Below are 11,640 nucleotides of genomic sequence, written 5' to 3'. Positions count from 1 at the left end.
GGGAATTCTGCCACATACACTTTTTTATTGCAAAAGGAGTGGAAGAACCTTAAAATCCAATAATAATTGTCAGCCCTGGGCAATTCAAAACAATTAATTGTCTCAGTTCCCTCTGCTATGTCTGTCCTCATCCTACAAATAAAAAAGATTATCAGATTAGCTATTTTTTCCTCAGTGTTTTTAAGTTTTAGAGTATAACTTTGCAAGGTTTTCTGTGTGGTGAGGAGGTCTAGAGCTTCACACACACACTGGCAATTACAGCAGCATCTTTTTTAAGTGAAGGGTGCTTTTCTTAATCCCAAATGTCAGTTGGAGTTAGGATAAAAATGTTATTTGGTGTGCCTTAGTTCATGTGAGGTGCCAATGCTCCATCTGGGCATTTCAGTGGAAGCCGAGTGGATTCTGCTCCTGACTTTAATAGGAGAAGAATCAGAACTGTTTGTTATGGCTGTTTCTTAAAAGGGAAACTTACTGCTTATTGAAAAAGCGGATATGAAAAGCACAAACTTGTTCTTTTCCTGCCAAGAAACCATACAGATTATGTCACTGCATTTATTTAAATCTGGTTTCCATTATGTCTTTTTTCTGCTTTTCCCCCCCACCCGCGTCTGGTTCTCAGACAGGGCTGGGCTGCAAAAGCAGGGAATAGCTCAGATCCATTTAAAAATATGTAATAGAGGGTGATACATGCTCTTTTTTGTATATTATTAATATACAGCTGTCAGTTACTGATCTGAGGGAGCCCTTCAAGCAGTTTTGCAGGGTTCCTATTTTTAATGAAGACACCACAACAGTTATGCATTATTTTTTTTATGAAATAATGAAGTTATCATTAATTTTTTTAATTCCTCCTACTTGCACACCTGGAGGTGAGAATTCAGACCCTTCCTGCAGATCTGCAGATGCCACAAGTCTTTTCTTGCTCCCAGATTCCTGACAGACAGACACACAAACACTGTCCTGGCGTGTTTACGGGGAAATCAGTTCTAGTTTAACACACTTCAATATAAACGGGTAATTTTTTGGATGTGCTGGATTCCACCACTGAAAGCAGCCAATAACGGGATTAAAAATCTGTTTGCAAGTGTGTGAAATGCACATCAAGTGGGAATTTAAAAAACCGTGGGAAATGAAGCATCTTCGTCGTTTAAGGGGCTAAACCTCAATTCATGTGCAGAACCGCCAGATACCCGGGATTATTTTTATTTTACTCCACCAAACAGCACAATTACAGAGAGACAGGGTGCCCGGCCCTGAGGCGGGGAAGGAGGAATCATGGCGGCCGGCCTACAACTCCCAGCATGCACCGCGTGGCCGACGCAGAGAGTGTTAATACCGTACATGGAGGGACTACAGCTCCCGGAATGCTCCGCGCGGGCAAACGGCGCAGCGGTAAGGTGTTGTGATGTGGACTACAGCTCCCAGCATGCACCGCACGGAGGATTAGAAGTGACCCGATTAATTTATGGCGACGACTACAACTCCCAGCGTGCCCCTCGGTCCCATTGACGGCGCTCCATTTTCCCGCGCAGGCGCAGCGCGGGGCCGGTGCTGTGAGGAGGCGGAGGAGGCGGCGATGGCGCTCAACAAGAACCACTCGGAGGGCGGCGGCGTCATCGTTAACAACAGCGAGAAGTGAGGTGCTATCCCCTTCTCCCCTCCTCCGGCCTCGGGAGCCGGGGGATAGCGGCGAGCTGCCTTCCCCCCCCCCGTCCCCCTGCTGCCTTTCCCCTCAGGCTGTGTGGGTCATGGCGGGGCGTGCTGAGGGGGCGAGGCGGGTAAAGGGGCTGCTGTAACCCTCTCGGTGCCGGCGTGCTCGTCCTCCCCTCACGTCCCTGCGGCACAGTGGCTGTGTGTATCCTCTTGCCCCAGGGCCTGTCCAGGCGAGCTCTGCGGGGCTTCATCCGCGGGCCGTGCCCCTCTACCCCGCGTCCCCCAGCGTCCAGTCCGTCCCCCAGCCTGCTGCTGGCTCTCGCTGCTGTCCCCAGCCCTGGGGAAGGGCTGGCGGAGCTCAGCTCCCGCCCAGGTGATGTGGCAGGACCCCGGCCTCTCCCCCCGGGGCGGCTGCACTGCATGGCGCTCAGCCCGCTGTGCTTTGCCGGCTCTTTCCCAGCTCCCAGCGTGCGCGGGAGGGAGCGGCAGCCTTGGGGAAGGTGCTGGGGTATAACCATGGAAACGGCGAGGCTGCACAGAGCCGCCTGTGTCTGCCTGGCAGAGGGCTGTCCGTGCCCGTGCTCCTGACGTGGCAGTCATCCGCTCCGGGGACAAAGGAGAGCTTCATCCCCCAGCGCTCCTTTCCACCGGCCGCTTAAGCACTGCTGCAGGAATTCTGTGCCTGGCTTCCGCTTGGGATGTGGCTTTTCTTAGAAGGCTTTAGTAGGATCAAACCGAGCACTTAAATCGGCGTTCCCTGAGGGAATGGGAGCTGAAGGTGTTGCTGTTCCCAGCTGCCGGCCTGCCTGTCCCTGGGCTGATCCAGCTGGAATGCTGCAGCCTGGAGGGGGCTGCTCCCACTGCCCTCCCCGAGCTGCTCCTGGAGGTGTTTAGTGGCAAATGACTGAGGATGGAAACACGTCAGCTGCCAAAGATAGAGGTGCTGGAGATTTCTGCAGCTTTAGGGATTAGAGTCCCTGATGTGGGTGCTGTAATGCCAGTACAACTTACCTGCTGTGTCCAAAGGTTTTAATCAGGTCAGTTTGCCATTGGGAGTTAAGGAATCAGTGCAGGCAAGGCGAGTTAATGAAATCTTGTGGCAAGGAAGGGGAGTTCCTGTGGATCACATTTTTGTGTCAGAGGTGCCTGAGCTGTGGTGAGCCCTTCCACAGCCGTGTTGCATAAGCCAGCCTGAGCAGCTCCTTCCTCTCTGTCCTGTCACTTGTGGACAGCTGGGTTAGGGAGCTGATCCAGCAGAAATGAAAAACAATTTAAAACGAAAACAAAAAAAGGTCTTGAGATTTTGACCAGGTTTGCTGCCTGGTTGTGCAGACAGCAGCTGTGTCAGCACTCTGGGAAGGGAACCAGCTACTTCAGTTGCTGCTGCCAACAACATGAAAAACAACAAAAAAAGGCAAACCAGATCTGATTCTGTCTGCATCTCCATCAGTGCTGAGGTTACAGGTGGCTTTGGCAGGTCAGTTATCTTCTGTGCATGCTGCATTTCTGCCCTGAGCTGTAACTGCTGTCCCCTGTGTCACTGTTGGCAGTGTTTTGATGACCTATGACCATGTGGAAATCACCTTCAGTGATCTGGAGCCGATGCCAGAGGCCTTCAAGGGCACCAAGAAAGGGAGTGTGTTCCTGACTCCCTACAGGGTGAGTGGTGGAAGGCTTTGTCTTGTCTAAGGAGAAAACAGCCCTGGAGCCTGTATTGAAATGTCCTCAGTGGATGAAAGTCAGGATTATCTACTCCTGCCTGAAGTGTGGCTCATGCTCTCCCTCTGGGAGGCATTGTGAATTCATGGCATATCCCATCTATTTGTCAACAGATAATAAATCTGATTAGTTCTTGTACAGGCAGCTGTTTAGTCCATCAGGCATCTTCAGACTGGAAATTAGCAGTGGTCTGGAAATGCTGAATGCAACAGCACAGCTACTAAATCACAGAGTGTGGAGCAGCAGCTTCTCTGGAAGCTGGGAGGAGCATTATCTGAGCAAGGGACTTCTGGAAGGCTTTAGGGCCTTGAGGATTTGGTTTAGCCCTGTGGCTGTTGTGTGTAGCTTTTGCTTTGTGGAACTGGTGATGTGGGAGGGAGTTTCACAGAGAAATCTGTTCATACAATAAATCAGGGCTGTGTTTCCTGTTTGTTTTGACTGGCTCTTGTAATGTTCTTTTCTTGCAGGTTATCTTTGTGTCCAAGGGGAAGGATGCTATGCAGTCATTTGTGATGCCCTTTTATTTGCTGAAGGATTGTGAGATTAAGCAGCCAGTGTTTGGAGCAAATTACATCAAGGGCACAGTGAAAGCAGAGGCAGGAGGTAGGTATCACATGGTGATGCTCTGTGTCTCAGTTCAGCTGCTCACTTCACAGCAAAATCCTGGCTAACCAAACCTTGGCACTGTCCAGGTGGGTTTTCACACTCCTGTGAAAATGTTTTTCTTTCGTTGGCAGCTAAAAACATTCCCCTTACCAGCTCCCTGTTCAGCTACAATGAGATGTGCTCTGCAACCCTTCTCATTCCTGCCCTCTGCAAAATATAAAGTTCAATCAAACAAGTGATCTCAGCAAATAAACATGAGTGGAGTCAGCAAGAATGAAGATGTCATTTTGCTTTGGTCACTTGGGATCACCTATCCCAGCTGCATCCAGGTTCTCCTGTGCAAAAACTCAGATCCTTTCTGGCTCTGTTGGGGTTCAGGTGCAGATCCCCAGAGCACTTTCTCCATTGTGTTTCTTGTGCAGTTCAAGGACAGCTGTGGTATTGCTGTAGTGCATCCTGGCAGTGAAAATGGGAATGGATTGTCTTGAAATCAGGGAATTTAAGGAGCTGTTTCGCATTAAACTCAAATAAAAGGCTGTGGCAGACATTTTAAAAATAATTTTGGTTTTGACTGATTTTTTTTTTTGCCAAAGGCACAGAGTTCAGTAAACTTTCATCCTCAGCTTGATTCAGTTTTGCAGTTGTGGCACAGAAATCACAGCACATGGTGGAAGAGCCTTCAGCTGGAGTTCTGAAATCAGCATTGCAGCTTCTGCATGGGAGCTGAGTGGGACCATTCAGCATGAGAGGGAGCTTGAGCATTAATGACAAACTAAACTGTGTGAAAGGCAAAAGGCTTTAGCTGAATCTTTGTTAATTTTCCCCAGAGGCCATCTCTTTTAATGATGATGTTGTCTTAACAGCCATGAGAGTCTGGTTTAGCTTAAAAGGCTCTTTAATCTGTTTGTTTCTGTTTCAGCACAGCTTCTGCTTTGATGCTTTCTTGGGACTCTGGACTGTGCATGTTTTTCTTTTTTATACTGTAATGTGAGATGTCACTAATTTATAAATTATTAATTATCCTGACTTGAAATACCTTCCGTGGGCTCTAATGGATTTATGTGGACTGTGTTTTTCATTAAGCTCTTTGCTTTCTTGGGCACTCAGACTCCCAAACTAATTTGGAACTGACAGTTAGGTGTTTTAGCAAACTGGATTAACAAAATGCCTGTCTTCTGCACTAATCTTATCCAAAGCAAGAGCAAATCCAGCACTCCTGATAGCTTGGCCTGTGACAGCTACTGTGGCAACAGCCACAACTCCAGAAAGCTTTTGAAGCTCTCCCTCATGGATGTTTCTGCTTCAGGTGTCTCTTCACCTGACAATACCCCAGTGTGAATTTTTCTGATACCATAATTCTGCCACTTCATCTGCTTTTTTTTAATTTGGATTTTTAGGATAAGCTCTTTTAAGAATTATATACAGAGCATCTGTGGATGCAGCATGTAACCTAAATAGCCTGGAAATGGCTTCTCCTTGCTCCTCAGTGCTGTCTTTCCTCCCTCAGGTGGCTGGGAAGGATCTGCCACATTCAAGATGACCTTTTCAGCTGGGGGTGCAATTGAATTTGGGCAGCGGATGCTGCAGGTGGCATCACAAGGTATGGAAGTCTGGGGGTGTCTGCCAGATTTCTGTGGTTTTGGGAGCCCTTGCCTGAAGCTTGCTTTAAAAAATACTTTTCTCACATCCAAGGAGCAGCAGATTTATTGGGGTGACACTTATTTTTCTGATAAGGACTCTCTAAGTTTGTTGAGTTGTTGGCCTGCCTTTGAGGCAGGCTTGCTGTTCTGATGAGGTCTTGTCTTTGGTTTTCCAGTCTCCAGAGGTGAAATACCCAGTGGAGCTTATGGCTATTCCTACATGCCAAATGGATCCTATGCTTTTGCACCACCTGCAGCTAATGGGGGCTATCCATACCCCCCTCCTCCTCCAGGTAAGCCTGGGAACTGAGGCTGGGGGTTATTCCAGTGAGTAAGAGTTAAAATAGGTAAAAAGGGCAAGAGAAACATACTTTACACAGTGTTTTAGTGATGACTTGTGCAGCTTTTGTTCCTGAGTTTAACTATGTTTGCCTTGGCTTCTTTTGGTTGAGAACTCCACCCAGAGGAGTTAAATCTCTTGCTGTGTGATCTCCTTTCCTGACAGACTTTTATCCTGGCCCTCCTGCAGCAGATGGAAACATGGGCTACATGCAGCTTCCACCCCCTCCATACCCAGGGCCCATGGAGCCCCCTGTCAGTGGCCCAGACCTGCCCTCCACTCCTGCAGGTGAGGAGCATGTCCAGGGGAATGAGCTCACAACAGTTCTGTTAGGAATGAAACACACTTTGTTTCTTTTGGGGACCTTCAAAGCTCCACTTAGAAGTTGAAATTTCTTTGTCACCTAATCTCCAGCCTTGTATATCCAGCTCAGTCTGGAGTCCAGCCTGATTCTCTCCAGGGTAGGCACCATCAGTGGGCATTTTACAGATGGATGTATTCTTCTTTTGACAGAAAAAAATACAGTTTGTTATTCTCCTGTGGTGGTAATCTTGCCCTAATGGATGAATACAAGGAAACTGATGGTGAAATGTGTTTGTGGTCCATTTTAGGTCACAACTGGGGCCTTGGTGATATTTGCTTCCCCTTCCCCTGTTTCATTCTTAATGTGATTATTTTTGCTGAAACAATATGGAACAGGGGAAGAGATGATGGAGAGGAGGAAATACCAGCCTCATTTTTCACTCATTTGGGATTTATTAAAATGAAAAAAGAGCTGTTGTGGTTGGACACAGCCATAGATCTCTTGCAGATAAGAATATTTGTTTAGATAAGGATTTAACTTTTCTCTTCAGTTTGAATAAGCAACCATTCATCTTTGAACTATTATTTGGAAAGTGGCACTGCTCCAGAGGGTTGTACAAGATTTTTTTGTGTTCTGCAGAAATGGAGGATCTGGATTATGCTCATAAATTACCATCTTTAATACACTAATCCCCTGAGCTGCTATCAACTTGTGCTGATTTTTGTTTTGCCTGTTGATTTCACTCCCAGGAAGGATGATTTGTTCACTGCCTGTTTGTAAAGGGTATTGTGTGTATTTAGGCAAGGCAGCAGCAAGCATTTATTTATGGCTGACATGCAAGTCCCAGGTGACATTTCCAAATTCAGCCTTCCTCTGTTCCACTGGGAATTGGCAATTCTGTGGTGACTGGAAGAGATAATGCTGATTGTGTTTGTTGCAGCTGTTTTGCAACTTGACCACTGGTCACAGGGTGCTCTGTCAGTAACTTTTGATGGCCAGGAGTTCTTGTTTTATTGTAAGAGTTCTCTGTGTGTCCCTAACCTGTCCCTTCTGTCCCTGTGACAGCTGAAGCCAAGGCTGCTGAAGCTGCTGCCAGTGCTTACTACAGCCCAGGCAACCCCCACAATGTCTACATGCCCACGGTGAGTCCCTGCTGCTCTGGGGTTGCAGGGCAGCCCAAGTGTGTGTCTGCAGACCTTCTCTCAGTGGCACAGCAGAGTTGGTCTGAATTGATGTGATGTCTTGGGTTTTTGGGGGGCTTTGGGTTTAGTGTTTTATTCTTAGCCATGCACTGATGTCCTTTTGTCATTTTTATTGCAGGACCAGCCACCCCCTCCTCCATACTTCCCACCAGAGGACAAGAAAAACCAATAAGCTGACACAGAACTTCTCCACAACTCATTGCTTTCTTTTTTTTCCATTTTGGCAGAATTCTGGGGCACTGAGGAGTAGAACCTTCCCCCAAGGCACAGCTGCTTTCAGGGGCTCTAGGAGTAGGTCTGTGCAGAGCAAGGGGAGGGGTTTTGGCAGCCTGGATCACCTGTGGAGCTCTGAGGGTTTGCTGTGCTGCAGCTTTCCCTCCTCCCTGTGCACAGCATCGCTACACCTGGAGGTTCTCTTCATCTCTGACTGCTTCCCTTAGCTCTGTTTCTTTTGATACTTAAGGTATACCTCTTTAGAGTCAGCATCTGCTCTAAACTGCTAATTAACATGATCATGACATGGAAACAAGGCTCTTGGGGGTGGGAGGTGTCTTGAATTTATCTTAGTGTGCATCCAAGAGCACCTCTGGACACAGGGATGCCTCTGGTTATTCTTTTTAATCCAGAGTGTCACTTCCAGCTCTGCTCTTGAGAAAGGACTTCAAAGGCAGCCTTTGGGATCTCAAAGGAAGTACACACCTATGACATTTTTCAGATATGTATTCAACTTTATTGGGTTTCTTTTTTTTCTAATCTAAGTCATTCCTGACAATCATAGTAAATAATCTGTAGCCCTTCAAATTTCCCTGCTGCTCACCGTGTATGACAATGTTGACCAATTTCCTTTAGACATGCTGCTCTTCACAGGGTTCTCCAGTAGCATCTGACCACTTTAGATCCCATAGGAACACTAATATTTCTGTAGTCTCTATTTTCCAGTTAGATATGTGAGTTCACCAAGTCCTGAACATTCTCCTCATAGTCTGTAATGCACTTTTGTTTTTCCTTTGTTGTAACACAAGTTCCACTTTTTGGCCAGTGAAGCATCTTCCTGCTGTGATTTACCTGTGAATTAACAGTGAATGGGCAGAAAGCAGTTGCTTTACTTCTGCACTGGAAGCACTTGAGAGAATATGCAAAACATTGGAATAAGCTGTAAGGTACAAAGTGTTGTTTATTGCTGTTTGTGTTCCTGGTCCAGCTGTGAATTCCCAGTCACCCAGACGTGGACTCCTCATAGCATTAATTCCTTGCTCTCATTAGCAACAACTCCAGTGCAGAACCTGTGCAGGACTGATCAGAGTCTGGGCTGTGGAACTTCTGCATTGTAAAAGCTTTGACAAGTGACACTTCAGTGACTCCTGACAGCTGAGAGAGAAAATCCTTCCCAGCAAAGTGTGACAGAAGGTCCTGTGCCAGGGAACTGCTGAGACTTGCTGCATGCAGCCTGCTCGGAGAGAAACAAGGTCCACCTCTTGTTTTCTTTAACTGATTAATGAAATTGCTACTGTTTGTGCACTGACTTTTCTAGAATTGCTACTGCGGTGATGTAAAGAAATCGTTATTTAAAAAAAATATTTATTTTGAAAGCATTTGATTAATATATTAATGTGAAATGACTTCTGAATGCAGATTTGTTTTGCCAAGACTGTGAAGTAAAAAGAAATCAGCTCAAAACTTGGGCTGTTTGTGTGTGTGTGTGTGAGTGGGCAAACTTCTGGTGAGCTGGTAGTTTTGGATGCAGAGAGGAGGAATTAGAAGCAAAATCACTTGGATTTTTTATTTTTTAGTATTAGAAGCAAAATGACTTGGTTTTTCACAGGTGACATCAGTTGCTTGATTTCTCTTGGGTGACTTTGTGAATGAAAATAAGTTGTTAAAATGTTTCAGCAAACTCCCATTTCACAGTTCCTGTTGGAAGCTGGCAGCAGCTGCTTTACTCTCCCCAAATGTGTCACCCAAGTTGTTTTTCCAGACAAGTTGTTCTCATAAAAGTTACAGCCTGTTTACAATTTTGCTTTGCAAGAACTAGCTCAGCAATGCAGCATAATTAATGCCTCTAAAATATGTTTCTGATTAGAAGCAATCCACAATTTTATCATTTTTTTCCCTGTAAGTGTGCTGGGGTGGCTGTGCCCAGTGAGGTCGGAGCTGTCTCAGGTGTGCTCCTGTCCCTGGAAAAGCTGGGAATTCTGCTCCAGCAGCAGTTCCAGAGCTGTTCCTGCCTCTGAGCTGAGCCTGGTGTGTCAGTCTCACTGGGCAGGGCAGGACAGGAGTGTTCCATGTGGGATCAGGCCCAGCTCACACTGACCCCTGTCAGACAGGAGCTGCTCTCCAGGGATCATCCAAACCTCACTTGGTTTCATTCCTCTTCCCAGCAGCTGCTGTGGCTGCCTTCATTCTCTTGAATTCCCTGCCCAGCCAGCAGGGACATCTTCCAGATCCTGCTCATTTTTACATCCCTTTTGCCTCTCACATCCTCCCACATGGCAGTTTGCACTTTAAGCCTGGCTGAGCCACTTGGGTTTGTTTTCTGTAGAAGAAGTGGCTGAAGGAGGAAAGCATTGAGATAAAATTTTACAGTCCAGTAGGAGCCAAAATCCTGATTTGTGAATTAAATTACTTCAAATCAAGGCTTCCTTAGTCACATCTGTCCAACTCTAAAATGGTGCTGAAACCTTTCTGTTCTGGCTCATTTCCAGTTACCTTCAACTCTGAGACAGAATCCTAGAAAACACAGATTGCACGAAGTTTCCAGAGCTCTTGCCCAGCCCCACTCCCTGTGCACCTCTTAGGCCAACAATCAGAAGAAATCCATGAGGTTCTTTTAAAACCTTTCCTCAGCTAAGTGTGCTTGAGAGAGAAATATTTAGATATCTGCTCCCATGGGAACTCGGCTGTTGAGGTGAACACTCCACGTGTGAGGACATGAGGCTTGACTCCATTTTTCTCAGAAGGCTGATTTATTATGTTACATAATATATTAAAATACTACATTAAAACTATACTAAAAGAACAGAGTGAGAAGATGATCAGAAGGCTACAACGAATAAGAATAGAATAGAATAGAATAGAATAGAATAGAATAGAATAGAATAGAATAGAATAGAATAGAATAGAATAGAATGCACAACAAAATCCTGTGACTGCTCACAGCCTTGGCACAGTGGCTGTGATTGGTCACTAACAGAAAACAATCCCCATGGACCAATGGAAGATGCACCTGTGGCATTCCACAGCAGCAGATAGTTATTGTTTACATTTCTTTCCTGAGCTCTCAGCTCCTCAGGACAGGAAAAATCCTAGGAAAGGATAAAATATCATGGCTACACTCAGCTCCATGGTTTGAGCTGAATCACTTCCCTTAGGAGTGCAGAAGTGGCAAGACCTCCAGAGACAGTTTCTGTCTGGCAAAAGGGAAATTCAAAGGATAAGTCAGGCTGGAATAAATGAAGTATTCCTTAGACGGGTGTCAGTGAGCTAAATCGAGTTGAAGCTGTGGGTTTTCCACTCTGGTTTGAGGTTGAATGTTCCCATTCCCCCAGGCTGGAGCTGGGCACGGTCTGTGGGGAGGGGAGGAGGAGCGAGCCAAAAAGAGCTTGGCTGTGGTCTCTGTGTTTGGAGTGTGCTGGTGGGAAGTGAAGAGTGTTTGGGCTGGGCAGGTCACAGCCAGCGAGGCTCAGCAGGTGTTGGGTGAGTGCAGCAGCACGATTTGGGAATCCAGATTTATGGCTGCTAGTGAGAATTTCTGCCAAAGCACCCAAATCTGGCTTTGCTACTCAGCACTCCCTGCCATCCCCCATGGAAACTGGAGCTGTTCTCTGCTTGGGAAAGGGCTCAGGGAGGGTTGAAGGGTCACCAGTCCTGCCCACAGAGAACATTTTGAATATTAAAGCAGGGACGTGCAAATTGAACTCTGATGCTGCTCCGGAAGCCGGGTGGGAGTAGGGCAGGCAGAAATGTTCATTGACGCGTCTCCAGGTCTGGTCCCTGCCTCAGTGTTTCACTGGCTGTGCAGCAGGAGGCTGCCATGTGACAGCCAGACTGGTACCATTAAACTCCAGCAGCTGGCTGGTGTTACACTGCTGGAGGAAGAGAGGAGGGAACAATTAGCGTTGGATGCTTTGACAGAGGCAGATTTTTCCACCACCACCTACAGCTGTGTGTTTAATGTGA

The 11,640-nt window shown here is 46.7% G+C and overlaps 1 protein-coding gene across 2 annotated transcripts; it reads left to right on the top strand.

Annotated features, from left to right (window-relative positions):
* The first annotated feature begins 1,481 nt into the window (after positions 1-1,481).
* Positions 1,482-9,141, top strand: WBP2 (WW domain binding protein 2). 2 transcript variants are annotated; one of them, XM_064395359.1, is made up of 8 exons: positions 1,482-1,635; positions 3,204-3,312; positions 3,840-3,975; positions 5,486-5,578; positions 5,795-5,911; positions 6,124-6,246; positions 7,328-7,404; positions 7,583-9,141. In XM_064395359.1, exons 1-8 carry the CDS (start codon positions 1,577-1,579, stop codon positions 7,634-7,636), a joined length of 768 nt encoding a protein of 255 aa, XP_064251429.1. In that variant the 5' UTR covers positions 1,482-1,576; the 3' UTR covers positions 7,637-9,141. The 2 variants fall into 2 exon arrangements, with proteins under 2 accessions (XP_064251429.1, XP_064251432.1); XM_064395362.1 differs by having other exon boundaries at positions 1,514-1,640.
* Positions 9,142-11,640: the final 2,499 nt, after the last annotated feature.

The sequence above is a fragment of the Passer domesticus genome, chromosome 20, assembly GCF_036417665.1.
Source record: "Passer domesticus isolate bPasDom1 chromosome 20, bPasDom1.hap1, whole genome shotgun sequence".
NCBI classification, from domain to species: domain Eukaryota; kingdom Metazoa; phylum Chordata; class Aves; order Passeriformes; family Passeridae; genus Passer; species Passer domesticus.
Note: the sequence above shows the minus strand (reverse complement) of the source record. Positions and strands in the feature narration are given on the sequence as shown.

What these genes read in the sequence shown, in the direction of transcription:
- WBP2 (XM_064395359.1), top strand. Translation starts at nt 1,577, where the DNA reads ATGGCGCTCAACAAGAACCACTCGGAGGGCGGCGGCGTCATCGTTAAC. An exon ending in AGTGAAAGCAGAGGCAGGAG is followed by an intron (nt 3,976 to 5,485) that starts GTAGGTATCACA and finishes TTCCTCCCTCAG; the next exon opens with GTGGCTGGGAAGGATCTGCC. An exon ending in CCTGCCCTCCACTCCTGCAG is followed by an intron (nt 6,247 to 7,327) that starts GTGAGGAGCATG and finishes TCCCTGTGACAG; the next exon opens with CTGAAGCCAAGGCTGCTGAA.